At 42.9% G+C, this 14553-nt stretch overlaps 1 protein-coding gene across 4 annotated transcripts; it reads left to right on the forward strand.

Moving 5' to 3' along the window:
- Positions 1-2232: 2232 nt before the first annotated feature.
- LOC133497933 (serine/threonine-protein kinase pim-3-like) lies at positions 2233-14123 on the forward strand. Of its 4 annotated transcripts, none has more exons than XM_061814210.1 (5): positions 2233-2796; positions 10587-10681; positions 10789-10982; positions 11608-11785; positions 11876-14123. In XM_061814210.1, the coding sequence occupies exons 3-5, from the start codon at positions 10836-10838 to the stop codon at positions 12094-12096; spliced, it is 546 nt and encodes a 181-aa protein (XP_061670194.1). In that variant the 5' UTR covers positions 2233-2796; positions 10587-10681; positions 10789-10835; the 3' UTR covers positions 12097-14123. The 4 variants fall into 4 exon arrangements, with proteins under 4 accessions (XP_061670194.1, XP_061670196.1, XP_061670193.1 ...); XM_061814212.1 differs by having other exon boundaries at positions 10880-10982; XM_061814209.1 differs by having other exon boundaries at positions 2233-2580; positions 10880-10982.
- The last annotated feature ends 430 nt before the right edge of the window (positions 14124-14553 follow it).

Consider the following 14553-nt stretch of genomic DNA (forward strand, 5'->3'; position numbering starts at 1 on the left):
CCTTAATATTTTTGCATGGGCAGCCTCATAAAGGGCAAGCTCACCCAAAGCGGCTTCGTCAACGTATTTTTGCATGGCGCTCATTGTCCATTGTACAGTGTTACTGTATCATCCACACGGGCGAGGCTCGTTTTCAGATCAAGATAATTATTACTTTTCTGGGTGAGTTGCGCATGCAACATGCGTCATCTGCATTGACTTAATTCTCGACTATTGCAATTGCTTGCATGGATTTTAAAATGGGGCGGCATGGTGGAGCAAAGGTGGAGCAACAGCATTGGCCTCACAGTTCTGCAGACTAGGGTTCAAATCCTAGCTCCGCCTGTGTTGGATCTGCTTGTTCTCCCCATACCAGCGTGGGTTTTCTCCGGGCACTCCGGTTTCCTCCCACATCCCAAAAACATGCATTCATTGGAGTCTCTGAATTTCTCTTGGGTGTGCAAATGGTTGTTTGATGCTATGTGCCTTGTGATTGGCTAGCAACCAGTTCAGGGTGTACCCCGCCTCCTGCCCGGTGACAGCTGGAATAGGCTCCAACACTCCTGTGACCCTTGTGAGGATAAGTGGATCAGAAAAGGGATGGATGGATTTCTGAATGTATGATGTCAGTTTATATGAATAAATTAAATCCATGGTGGAATGGACAGCATCTGAATTCATCCAATTTTCTGTAACATATTTCACATTAAAGAACAATACGAGCATGGCTATACTTAAATATCCATCCATCCATTTTCTTAGCCACTTATCTTCACAAGGGTCACAGGAGTGCTGGAGCCTATCCCAGCTGTCAACGGGCAGGAGGCGGGGTGCACCCTTAACTCGTTGGAAGCCAATCGCAGGGCCCATAGAGATAAATAGCCGCAGCTGAGCCACCGTGCCGCCCATCCTTAAAGAATTTAATATTTTAACAACAGCAATGACTATATTTATTGTGGGGTAGGTTGAAACAAATTAACCTAAGGCTGGTGCTTGATGTTATATTTACAAATTTTTGTATTTTTGGAACATTTAGTTTCTTTGCAACTCTTTGATGAACTCTCACATTAAACAGCTGAATGCCAAAATGAAGAGAGAAAAAACTACCGACGTTGCTTTGTCATGGTGGAAACCCCTGATGAAATCTTTGGTGGATGAAGCCATCTTTTTCAATGAGAAAGCTGTGTGTTTGCAATAATAGGGGAAAAATGGAAAACCCTAAGCTGGGTTCAAATATTAAGTGATTCTCAATTAATATCCATCCATTTTCTGAGCCGCTTATCCTCACAAGGGTCATGGAAGTAAACCAGAGTGCCCGGAGAAAACCCATGTAGGCACAGGGAAAACGTGTAAAGTCCACGCAGGCGGGGCCGGGATTTGAACCCGGATCGTCAGAACTGTGAGGCCAATGTTCTACAGCTGTTTACCGTGTCGGCTGATTCGCAGTTAATGAACTGCAAATAGAATTACGAAACAAGTTCCGTCTTGCTCACCCCCTTCTCTGCCGGCTGATTATGATTATCTTCTCCCTCTCTCTGGAGGAGGTGTGAATATAGTGATGTGAACATTTCAAAACAACCTAACCTCTCCAGAACACGGGTAGAAAAAAAAGAAATTGGAGAAAGAGAGGAAAAGTTGGCAGCATCACGGGGTTGCTGCAGGAAATCACTCGCATTATTTAGTTGGTAGTATAAAACAGTTGGGATACAGGAAAGAAATCGAGAAGTATTTTGTTTTAGATCTATATTTCAAATTAATTGTGATATAAGCTGAAGAATGAAGTGTCACATCCCATCGGAACGAGAGTAGGACCTAAATGCAGGACTCGAACGATGCAAGGTAGTTCAAGGAGAAACGTTTATTATATGCCGAGGTCGGGGATCGAGCAGGCAGTCCGGTGCAGCAGCGGTAGTTGGGACGTCGGGCGAAGAGAGCAGGTGAGCGGGCAGGCAGGAGTCGGTACACAGGAGAACGATCAAGGCAGGCAGAAGTATCAAAGGAGTCAGGCTTACAAGGTTGGTCAGAGAACGGGCGAAGGTCAGTACACACGGGTTGTCGATCGGGGATATGAGAGCGCTGGAACGGGACATGAAGCTCAACAAACTGGCGCCGGTCAGTTCTCATCGGGGTCATATAAATACACAGCATAATCAGGCTGCATGAGGCGCAGGTGTGCACCTCCCAATCAGCGCAACCGCCCGGTCACCTTGCACAGCCCGGGCTGCAGCGGCAGGGTCATGACAAGAAGTAAAAACCAAAAAAGCGCCTTCTTTTGTAAGCATATGTAAATTGCTGATAGGACGTCGCCATATAAAATTGAGTCGGGCCGGCCCTGCTCTCATTGACAAACACACACGTGCAGTAATATACAGATCTTTTATAAAAGCATTCCTTTCTCTCCTGCTGCTGCCGATAAGAGAGCTAAGTCAGGGATTTAGAGCGTTAGCTTATCGTCATCTTTATGAGGCTTTCGGTGCAAAAAGCATTAAGCGACGCCCAGCAATCTGCACAGGGAGTGAGACCACTGGAAAGAAAGAGGAGGCGGAGGGAGAGCCGGAGCAGTAAATACTCGTGTCTGGAAACACATCGGCTCCAAAGCAGGTGGATTTACATTCCTAGGAATTCAAAGCCGGCTTGACGGCTAAAATCTCCACCATCGCTGGGGTTTTTGCGGAGCAGACTGCACATTTTTGTGTGGGTTAGTGCGACATATGGAGACACAATTCACACAATCAAATTGCAGACAATGTACAGTTAATTACTCAACGCACTCAAAGAGAGCTCGCCTCTGAAAGGGACGACTTTTCATTTATTCAGGTAAAAAGATGAAATTATGGAGAAAGCTCATTTCCTGCTAAAGTTGGACTCTGGTTTCCCAAATAAAATTGCTTTTATTCTTCACAACATGTGTTCCCGCAGATTAAGAGCCTGTAATCTTGCAAGGGCTTAATAAGACTCAGTATGTGAAGTGCAGGCTAAAACAGGAAATGTGGAACGAGCTTGACTGAGCTCTGTTCTACCCAATGACTTTAATCCTGTTTATTAAATTATAAGGAACCTTAAAGGATAAAAGATAAAGAATAGTGAGTCGAGGATTTAAACGATTCCGTTATTTCCCCCCTTCCTGTTTTAGGGTGAGTTATTCAATAGCAATGGATCCAATTTCAAGATAGCAGACTGACTGTTTTAACATTTAACTTGAAATGCGGTGAGTTTGTTGGCTTTCGATTCATCATTTATTGTGGGAAAAAAGTTAATTCATAGACTCAGTTTTACTATCATTATGTAATTTTTTTATTTTTACATTTGGTCATGAGTGCCAGCGAGCAGCAAAGAATGAGAACAACTCACAACAATAATTTAAGGAGTTAATTTGGAAATGTAGTTGGCTTCAATTACTATTACATCCATCCATCCATCCATCCATCCATTTTCTACCGCTTTTCCGGGTCGTAGCTTCAGCAGGGATACCCAGATTTCCCTTTCCCCAGCCACTTCTTCCAGCTCTTCTGAAGGGATCCCGAGGGGTTCCCAAAACAGCCGAGATACATAGTCTCTCCAGCGCATCCTGGGTCGTCCCCAGATTCTCTTTCCAGTGCGACATGGTGGAACACCTCACCAGGGAAGTGTCCGGGGGGCATTCGGATCAGATGCCCCAGCCAGCTCATCTGGCTCCTCTCAATGTGGAGGATCAGCGGCTCGACACTGAGCCTCTCCGATGACCAAGCTGCTCACCCTACCTCGAAGGGACAGCCCGGACACCCTGCGGAGTAAACTCATTTCAGCCACTTGTATCCGGGATCTTGTTCTTTCGGTCACGACCCGCAGCTTGTGCCCATAGGTGAGGGTAGGAACATAGATCCACTGGGAAATTGAGAGTTTCACCTTTGGAGTTAGCTCCCTCTTTACCACAACAGATTGATATCAAGTCCGCATCTCTGCAGACGCTGCACCGATTCGTCTGTTGATCTCCCGCTCCATTCTTCCCTCACTCGTGAACAAGACCCCAAGATACGTGAACCCCTCTACTTGGGGCAGGATCTCATCCCTGACCCGGAGAGGGCATGTCACCCTTTTCTGACTAAGGACCACGTTCTCCCATTTGCAGGTGCTGATTCTCATCCCAGCCGCTTCGCACTCGGCTGTGAACTCCTCCAGCGAGAGCTGGAGATCACGGCTCGATGAAGCCAACAGAACCACATCATCTGCAAAGAGCAGAGAAGCGATGCTGAGGCCACCTGACCGGACACACTCTACACCTTGGCTGTGTCTAGAAATTCTGTCCAAAAAAAGTTATGAACAAAATCGGTGACAAAGGGGCAACCTTTGGAGTCCAACTCCCACCGGAAACCAGTCCGACTTATTGCCGACAATGCAGACCAAACTCTGACAACGGTCATACAGAGACAATTACAATTACAAGTCACCCTGCCGAAAACAGATTCCTGTTTCAAAGTAAGGTAACTAAATACTTTGTACATTTGATTACATTTTGATTACTTTTCTTAAATTTGAACAAATGTGTCTACAAAAACTTTGGCTGAAAAAAAAACACATTAAAACCATAGATTATTTTGGAATTAATCACACAATCATACAATTTTCTTTTGCAAAATAATAAACTGGTCAAAAAACATGATGAAATGTAAATACGTGCATAATAGAAAATACTTTTGTTGCATTAGATGTGTATATATGGAATATAAAATGGAAAGAAGCGGGACTTCCTAGGGAAAATATCCAAGCAATAAAAGATCTTGCAAACTCGGAGGTCGTCAGAGGAGAGCTGAACCCTAAATCGTAGAACTGTGGTCTCCACGCTCCCCTGAAACTGTTGTTTTGGGGGGAAATGATGACAATTTGTTGGTGTGAACTCAAGATAGCACTGGCATTGGTTAGATAGTCCCAAATATCGCAGGCTGTTTATGTTGTCATTTGAAGCTATATATGCAATCTGTCACCACAGATTTTGAAGATTATGAGTAAAGATTTTAGTTAATGGCCAAGGGAGAGAGTGGATGCAATCAACCTTATGTGGACTTGTGAACTTGTCAGTGAGAACTTCGACTGAGCTATCGACCTAAGAGGATTTTGTGCAACTAATCCAAATCAAAAGACATACTGTACCATGTGAATTATTTGGTTCTGAAGCAGATTATTCGGCCCCCCAGATTAAGGATTCATGCCAGACAAATCTTCTCATGTCTTGCATGAAGAGCAATGAAATATGCACATCTCCTAAGTATTTCATCTTCCTAAATATTGTCACTGCTTACGAGGTCATTACTTTTAGGGGAAAAAAAAACAAACATCCGCAGCGCTTTAGATTTTGGGGATAAACAGCACATATTTCTGTTTACACAAACATACACATACAGTAGTCACAATGTTAAATTATAAAACATGATCATAGTAGACAAAGCTTATTTGACAAGACAATATGTTAAGATAAAAGTAATGTGATTGAATATGCCACACAAAAAGCATAAAAAATTCATCCTAATTTCTCATTGCGATGTTGATTTCTTTTGTTAGATATTTTCCGGCATGATTGTGCAGGGTTCTGTCCCCACTCTGATTGGTCTCCTCTTTTGCCAGGCGAAGTTGGAGAAGTTTAGCAGTGAACCACCGCTTGTTGTTATTGAACATGCGGAACATCTTTCTTGGTATGCACGTCTTCACATGAGATGTTGTAGGTGTCACGTCCCATCGGAACGGGAGTAGGACCCAAATGCAGGACTCGGACGATGCAAGGTAGTTCAGGGAAAAACGTTTATTATGTGCCGAGGTCGGGGATCGAGCAGGCAGTCAGATGCAGCAGCGGTAGTTGGGACGTCGGGCGAAGAGAGCGGGTGAGCGAGCAGGCAGGAGTCGGTACACAGGAGAACGATCAAAGCAGGCAGAAGTATCAAAGTAGTCAGGATTACAAGGTTGGTCGGAGAACAGGCGAAGGTCAGTACACACGGGTTGTCGATCAGGGATACCAGAGCACTCGAACGGGACATGAAGCTCAACGAACTGGCGCCGGCCAGTCGTCATTGGGGTCATATAAATACACAGCATAATCAGGCTGCATGAGGCGCAGGTGTGCACCTCCCAATCAGCGCAACTGCGCGGACACCAGCACAGCCCGGGCTGGAGCGGCAGGATCATGACAGTAGGATGTAATGGTATCTGTATATTAATCAAAGGAGCCAGTTGACATTTGAAAGATCTTGCAATCTATGCAGTCTGAGCAATTTTGAAGTTCCATCTTAGCTTCATTTGTCCACCACGCCACTGTTTTCCCTCCACGGGCTTCGCACCTTTATATGTGTGCCTGTATGTTGGTATTAAGTGAATTAAACAGTGATGAGACGAGTCCAAAGCGTCACGGAGAACCACAGTTACAGTACTTCAACTTGGTATTTCAGTGGTCCAGAATGTTGTTTTAAATACGTATGTCCACAGTATATACAGTATATATATAAAAAATGCTATTCCAAGCCCAGGCTGCAGTGTGTGCTGATCTCTGAGACATCGGTAAACCCTTTTTCATTGATGTAGAAGCATATTCCACCATCTATTGCTTTTCCTGATAATTACATGTCACAGTCCGCTTAGTGTAGTTGGAAGCTACGATGAAGCTCGTCTATTTTGTTGGTTTGGGAGTGTAGATTTGTGAGGTGAATCGACGGAAGTGTTCAAAATTCTTGCAGGCTGAACTTCACCCGCAGTCCGGCACGGTTCCCTCTGTGGCACCGTAGTCGTCTTCTCCATGTCTCCAAAGAGGAACAAAAAACAAAAAGACCAAAATAAGGGCAACATAGGAGAGCGCATTAGTGAGGCATACACCTTTTTAGGCAACATCTTCTGTTGATCATTGGCGATCACCAGGGAGCACCTTGATGACATCAGATGGACACCTTTGAGTGCACTTCGCATATCTGCTTGTGAACTCAAAGACGAGTGTACCTTGTTGCGAAAGAAAAAGGCTGCAACTTCATTGACATTTCAATTCGTTTTACAAAGAGCTCTGTGCTCACACTGAGCTATCATGTTCGATTTAACAAGATCAGTAGAGATATAAGAAGAGGGGATTTTAGAATATGCCAAAAACGGAATGGAAAGGAAAGTCTTATTTCTGGGGTGATAAATGGATGTATGGAAGTTAAATTGCATGTGATCTTCTATGGAAATGTGGAGGTGTGAATGTACTATGACGGTTTAGAAAAAATGCTTTTGAACTGGTCTATGCTAACTTCTGAATAAAACTGTGAATACGGCAGAATAACCAAAAAAAAACATTTTTTTTTAAAAAAAAGGATCTTTCACCTTTGTTGGTGCCTGTCATGATTTAGTGGAGCAAGGGCAAACCCAAATGCAGGACTCTCAGGTAAAAGCATGATATTCAATGGGCTTTATTCTAAACTAAAATTGTGCGCAACAACACAGTCCAAGAAGCTAGGGTCCAAAAAACAAGAAACAAGGTCTGATAACTCTGGAACATAACAAAAGCGTAACTGAACTATAATGGTGCAGTGGCGGCATAACCCAGGATGCGGTAAAGCATACTCAAGGAACCAGTGACAAAACTCCAACTTAAATACATGGTCTAATTCTAGTGCCTCATGTGAATCAGTTGTGACCAGCGACAGGTGTCAAAGATGAAACCGCTCAGAGCGGTGGCCAGGCCACATCCTTCTTGGCCGTGGTCCAGCCTTGCTCATGACAGTGCCAAGTGTTAAGATTTTATGCTCAACTCTGTAATGCATATAGTTCTACACTGGGGTTAGGTACATCTTGTGTTGATTACTATATTACAATGATAAATATAATTTTCACATCTGTAGTTGTAAAGCCCCGCGTCAACTACAAAGGCCCCTGCTGATATGAACATATTGTAAATAAGGCTCATAAAGATGATCTTTGACCCAAGCCTATCTTAAATTCAAGAGCACAGCATGAGAGGTATATAATTACCAAAGAGTAACTAATGTACATAGCTGTGGGACATATTGACTTGTAGACATATCATTTGTATCCTGTACTTTTATGGTTGCTGGCAGTTATAACAGTGAGTACACCTGAACTGTCAAGAACACAAGTGCCTTTTGTCTTTATCAGAGACAAGTACAAATATGTACACGTTCAATATTCACATCTTGTTGGACTGCAGAGTGCCAAGTCCTACAACATACAAGAGATGCAACCTTTCAAAAAAAGTTGCAGCTGGATGTCTATTTGCATAGAGAGCAGATGATATGTAGTAGACGTTGGATTGCCATTTAAACAGAAAGCAAATATTGTTGTTGATGATTCTAGGCCGCAAGCTACTGAAATAATTCACGAAAACTATAACACCACATTCTCACGTTTTTTGGCAAAATTCCATTGACAAGAGCTTTGTTTCTCCACATGCATTCAAACATTGAGAGTAACCCTGCTCAGAGTCACTCAACTCTTTCAATGTTTATTTTATGAATTTTTTGGTCTGTTTCCATGACTCCCAACCCAGCCACTCGGTCAGATGAAAATGTCCTCTGTTGGAGAGACGTCTAAAAACATGCTTGTTAGACCTGAACATTTCCATTAAAATCAATTGGAGAGGGGCACGGTGACCACAGGAGCACACAGGTGGGTTCACGCTGCTCTTGTTTTTTATAGAAAATAACTATTTGTTTTTCCTTGACGTATGATTGCATGACTGCCTCTTGTGCGTGTGTGCGTGTGTCAAAAAGGTCAAACAAGCACACTCCTGTGATCAGTGTCAGACATCTTGCTGTGAAAACAACTTCCTGGAAGTTCAGAAAATCCGCTCTGAACCAATTACAGTACAGAACTGTTGAAAATGTATTTTGTGCCCTGAGCCGTTAATTTACTGAGGACTACTTATTTGAAGGAGGCAACTACTTGACTGTAAAAATGGATATTGGAGGGTGGATAATATAACGGATGAAAATAATCTCAAATCTAATGTAAATTTGAGATAGATTTGCAGAGTTGTGGGAACTATAGAGGAATAAAGTTGATAAGCCACACAATTAAGTTATGGAAAAGAGTAGTGGAGGCTAGACTCGACAGAAGTAAGTATCTGCGTGCAACAGTATGCATTATTTGCCTTGAGGAGGCTAGTGGAAAAGTACAGAGAAGGTCAGAGGGAGCTACATTGTATCTTTGTGGCTCTAGAGAAAGCCTATGACAGAGTACCACAAGAGGAACTGTGGTACTGCATGCGCAAGTCTGGTGTGGCAGAGAAATATGTTAGAATAGTATGGGACATGTATGACAGCAGCAGAACAAGGATGAGGTGTGCCTTGGGTGTGACAGAAGAATTTAAGGTGGAAGTGCATCAAGGATCAGCTCTGAGCCCCATCCTGTTTGCTGTGGTTATGGATAGGCTGACAGATAAGGTTAGACTTGAATCCCTTTGGACCATGATGTTTGCAGATGACATTGTTATCGGTAGTGAACGCAGGGAGCAGGTGGAAGAACAGTTAGAAAGATGGAGGCATGCACTGGATAGGAGAGGAATGAAAATAAGCCAAAGTAAAACAGAATATATATGCGTGAATGAGAGGGGTGGAAGAGGAAGAGTGAAGCTCCAGGGAGAAGAGATAGCGAGGGTGGACGATTTCAAATACTTGGGGTCAACAATACAGAACAATGATGAGTGTGGTAAGGAAGTGAAGAAACAGGTCCAAACAGGCTGGAACAGCTGGTGGAAGGTGTCTGGTGTGTTATGTGACAGAAGAGTCTCTGCTAGGATGAAGGGCAAAGTTTATAAAACAGTGGTGCGGCAGGCCATGATATATGGATTAGAGACGGTGGCACTGAAGAGACAACAGGAACCAGAACTGGAGGTGGCAGAAATGAAGATGTTGAGGTTCTCGCTCTGAGTGAGCAGGATGGATAGGATTAGAAATGAGCTCATGAGAGGGGCAGCCAAAGTTAGATGTTTTGGAGACAAGGTTCGAGAGAGCAGACTTCGATGGTTTGGACATGTTCAGAGGTGAGAGAGTGAGTATATTGGTAGAATTGTGCAGAGGATGGAGCTGCCAGGCAAACAGAGTGAGAGGAAGACCAAAGAGAAAGCTGATGGATGTTGTAAGGGAAGACATGAGGACAGTGGGTGTGAGAGAGGAAGATGCACGAGATGGGCTTAGATGGCAAAAGATGACACGCTGTTGCGACCCCTAACAGGACAAGCCGAAAGGAAAAGAAAAAGAAGAAGTCACCATTCATCAGTCAGAGACTTCTGCTGGAGGCACTGGCTATGTAGCTTTGAGATGGGGGGTTGTTTTGTTGTTGCTCAAGGCTCTGTTACAGTATTCCTGAGTACTCATCAACATCATTAAATTTCCTTTCATTGCAAAACATGTTACTACCATTCGTCATTGTGAGAATGGCCGAATGAGAGACTGTACACTAACATTGTGAATGTGTTTTGGGTATTTTGACAGTCATAGCACTACTTTTGTGAATTCCTGAACTGTGTAGCTGAGCAGAAACAGTTCGGTTTTGAATGGATAGATTAATAGATGGATAAACACTGTATTGATCCCATGAGGGAAATTAAATGGGAAATGTTAATCTCAACTAAAGTGGCTTTGTCTTTGTTCCCAAAGAAAAGATCCAGCAAAAGTACAAGACGTTGTCACTGATCCAGAAAGGAGGCAATGGAGAAGTCTATGGGGGGATCAGAAAAATGGATGGCTTGATGGTAAGTGTTTTGTGTCTCTTTAGCCTACACAGGTCATCGTTGCAGCAGCACAGAACGAAACGTTTGTTATTTGTGTCCAACATGTGGCCATCAAACACATCCCAAAGACACGCGCGGAAGTGTAATTTTATAAACGGCAACGATCGTGAGATCAATGAGACGAAGAAAAGGCATTATTTCTCTTTACGGCTGGTACAGTCTGGACCAAGAGATTGTCCTGGTGCTGGAGAGTCCAGCACCGTGCATGGAGCTCTTTGACTTCATCCATGGAAATGGCCAAATGGATGAAGCACAAGCTAAGGTATTGATGCTTGGTTGATTGTGCACACACGGTGTTTATATGCGAGACATTTACATTTGTGTTCACAATCTGTTTTCAGAATGTGTTAGTGACATGCTTTAGACAAAATATTTCAGCAATCAAGGAGCATGTTTCCATTTCCCGACTGGCTGGCATGAAAATGAAATAAAACTTTTTTAGTATGTTAACCTTCAAACAAGTATTTCAATTACAAAATTTTCTGAATAAGATTTCACTGAATACTAGGTGAAATTAAACGGGCCTCATTCCCTTTGAACGGCCCTTTTATTTTCCTTAGGTTAGTCTGGCCATTGTTAGAGACAAGTGGCTGCTTATAAAAGCATCATTTTTATTTTCATTTGTGTAGGTAGCATTTGATAAATAAGCAGGCCTATTAAACTTATTCTGTGTGTAGATACGTACATGTGGAGCAAGCAGTGGACACACAAATTTAACCAACTCATTTTCAGAAACTGTCAACTCACACAAGTTTTACTTGGTTGTGTAATTTCACACAAGATGAGTGAGCAGTCAGTAATTGCGTACAACCTGTGAAAAAGATGTTTTTTCATAATGTGTAAGCATAAGTTTTGTCCTTGACCTCATCTATTTGTCTTCAACTTAGAACATCTTTAAGCAGCTTGAGGATGCAGAAGACACGATGGACGCCTCAGATGTCTTCCATCGTGACATCAAGCTGGAAAACGTCCTCATTGAAACCAGCTCCGTGGTCCCTCAAGTCTGGATCATCGATCTCAGAAGCGGCTGCTTTGCGACCTCCTTGGTGCACAAGAGCGTCTTTGGTACACTGTCCACCTCCTGCTCTTCATTCACATCTGTTGTTGTTCTCGGGCTGAGTCTCATCATTTTTTTCCTCTCTGCATGTCTTGTAGGAACCACTGAACTTGCTCTTCCAGAAGTTGCTGCATGTGGGGAGTACAAGGCCAACCCCACCACAGTTTGGCAGCTCGGGAATCTCCTCTACGAAATCCTCCATGGTGCTTATTTTGAACCGGAGGAATACTTCTTGCGGAGACAAATTGATACAAGGATCTCTCATAGTAAGTTGAAATATCCAGTCAGTACTGGCCGTGATACTGTCAGCAGCATTTAACTCCTTGTCGTAGTTCGTAGAAATGTGAAGGTGACATCTATAAGTTTTCCTTCCATCTGGCATCGGAGCCTGTCAAGATCTCCTGAGCGAATGCCTGACAAGAGACACCCAATGTGTGATTGTGAGTGCACTGTTAGTCTCTATATGCCCTGCAATTGGCTAGCAACCAGTTCAGGGTGTACCCGGCCTCATGCCTGTTGACAGCTGGGATAGACTCCAGCACTCCTGTGACCCTCGTGAGGATAAGCAACTAAGAAAATGGATGGATGTTATTGTTTAACTGGACACCACTTTTGTCTTAAATGTCCAAAGTAAAATACTTTTTGCATATTTTAAACGTTCTGGTACCCACATAAACATACATCGTCCAATATTTCGCAGTTTTTCACTTTTCACGAGTGGTTCTGGTCTCAATTACTGTATGTACTTTCTCAGCTGTGTACATATCCATGTATAAAGGTTCCTGGGAGGCTAATTCGGGTTTGGGGGCGTGTGGGTGTCGGACCCAGTTCCAACGCGTCAGGTCCTGTTTTTTCTTGGTCCTGCCCTGCCTCTCCACTCTGCTTGTCCTCCTGAATTTTAAATCCACTGCATACACTCGTCTCCCTTCATTTTTTAATACACCGCATAACCTATCTCTGGAAGAAGGTGGGTCACAGGTGGGCTGGTATGCGTGTTAGGCTGTCGTGCCTGAATGCCCCCCCCCCCAACCCCTGGCTCACTGGCCATCCAGATGTTAAATGCACCACCCCAGTTAGGGGGTCACTGATTCACGGGGTCGGGCCAATGACTGCCTGCAATCATAGTAACAGGCGGCACGTGGGTTTTACACTTAGTTACATAGCAGTAATCAGCTTATTAATATTTGGGTTCATTGGTTTGTATTTTCAATGTATGTATATTTATGCGCATTGTTGTTGTTTCCCGCACACTGTGTGCTTCCCACTTATCTGAACACGTTCACTGAGGTAATTATCCTATTAAGCTAACGATATTGTACTGAGACAGCGTCATTATGTAGTATACATGACATCTTTCAAATATGATAAGAGGTTCTGCCTGAGTATTAATAGTCTTTAGACTCATATCAAAACCTGAACATCATAATTGTCTAGATAAAATGTTTTTTTTCTCAACTTTCCTTGTTTAAGTGTTCGCACAAGGTGTTGAAACATTGACCATTTACAGCATTATTATCATAAGTCATTTTTGTAAAATCTATGTATTTCCAGAGCATGTTGGAACAATGACCTCATGTTTATGAGGAAGGCACAGATAAAAGAAACGCATGCAAGTTGTGATGTTGATATTATGATGTTATGTTATTCTATGGACTTGATCTAATGACACAAGAGAGACAGAAATAAACAGAAGTAAAACTACACAAGTTTACCAAACAAGAGACAAGGAAACAGAAGGCTACTGACAGATGAGGAAAAAAAGCAAAAGGAAAAGGGAGAATCACAATCCCAACAATAAAACACAAGAAGACGCAAGCACAAAGCATCTAACTGGGGATGAGTAGGACCTGCAGTCGTCCACATCTGGCCTCTGTTTCTCCTGCACTTAAAAGCCATGCTGATTGCAATTTGGAAGCAGCGCACGCAGGAAGCACCGCCCACCCACGAACTCGCAACAGGGAGAAAAGTCAAGCATAACAACCTGGATCATGATATCGAGACTGCGGCCAAATTGGTTTATGTGAGAGCTTTTTTTCAACATATGTGAGTAAGATTTCGTGCAAAGTGCATATGTTAAAATGCTCCCTCAAACTCATCCACTGTAATTAGACATCGTGCTTGAAAGTAGGCCTGGATTGCACCATAAATAAAAATGAATTTGATCATTTTAGTAGTCTCGATACATGGGTCTCAGAACCTGGGTGCAGTTTTTCCATTGCTGAATGAACGGAGTGAAGCTTCTTGTCAGTTATTTAGTTGCTTTGTATCTGCTAGGATGCACGCACATATGAGCCAAAGGCCGAGGATGAATTGCTTTTACCGTAACATTGGTTCGCCGGTCTGGCTCTAAACCCTCAGCAGATAATGTTTATGCAATGCCAAGGATGTGTGCAATGTAAAAGATACTGTGTTTACATGAAAGTAACATGAAAAACGCTACAGCTCTTGACTACCACAAGGATGTAATCTTAGACACAAGGAAGTTGCAAGTAAATACACTGAGATGAAGACTGACTAGTTTTTAGCGTAATATTAGCTCGCAGCAGGGAAGCCTGTGTGCAAAACCTGAAATGATCATGTCAGCATGGGAGCAACAATAATAAGATATTTGTATTTGGTTTGGTTAAATAAACATTATTAAGTCAATCAAACAAAGTGAAGTGTTTGTATCATTCCATTTTTTTTGCTCCACTGTTTGCACTTTTTTTGCAAAAGAATAATGACTCCAATATTGGTTATAACCCTTCTTAAAGGTCAAGTGTCATGCCTATAAAGA

The sequence above is a fragment of the Syngnathoides biaculeatus genome, chromosome 3 (assembly GCF_019802595.1).
Source record: "Syngnathoides biaculeatus isolate LvHL_M chromosome 3, ASM1980259v1, whole genome shotgun sequence".
Classification (NCBI taxonomy): Eukaryota; Metazoa; Chordata; class Actinopteri; order Syngnathiformes; family Syngnathidae; genus Syngnathoides; species Syngnathoides biaculeatus.

Excerpts from the sequence above, each read along its gene's own strand:
- LOC133497933 (XM_061814209.1), top strand. The coding sequence starts at position 2,441 with ATGAGGCTTTCGGTGCAAAAAGCATTAAGCGACGCCCAGCAATCTGCA. Across the intron at positions 2,581-10,586 it reads ACACATCGGCTCCAAAGCAG|AAAAGATCCAGCAAAAGTAC; the intron begins GTGGATTTACAT and ends TTGTTCCCAAAG. Across the intron at positions 10,682-10,879 it reads GAAAAATGGATGGCTTGATG|TCTGGACCAAGAGATTGTCC; the intron begins GTAAGTGTTTTG and ends CGGCTGGTACAG.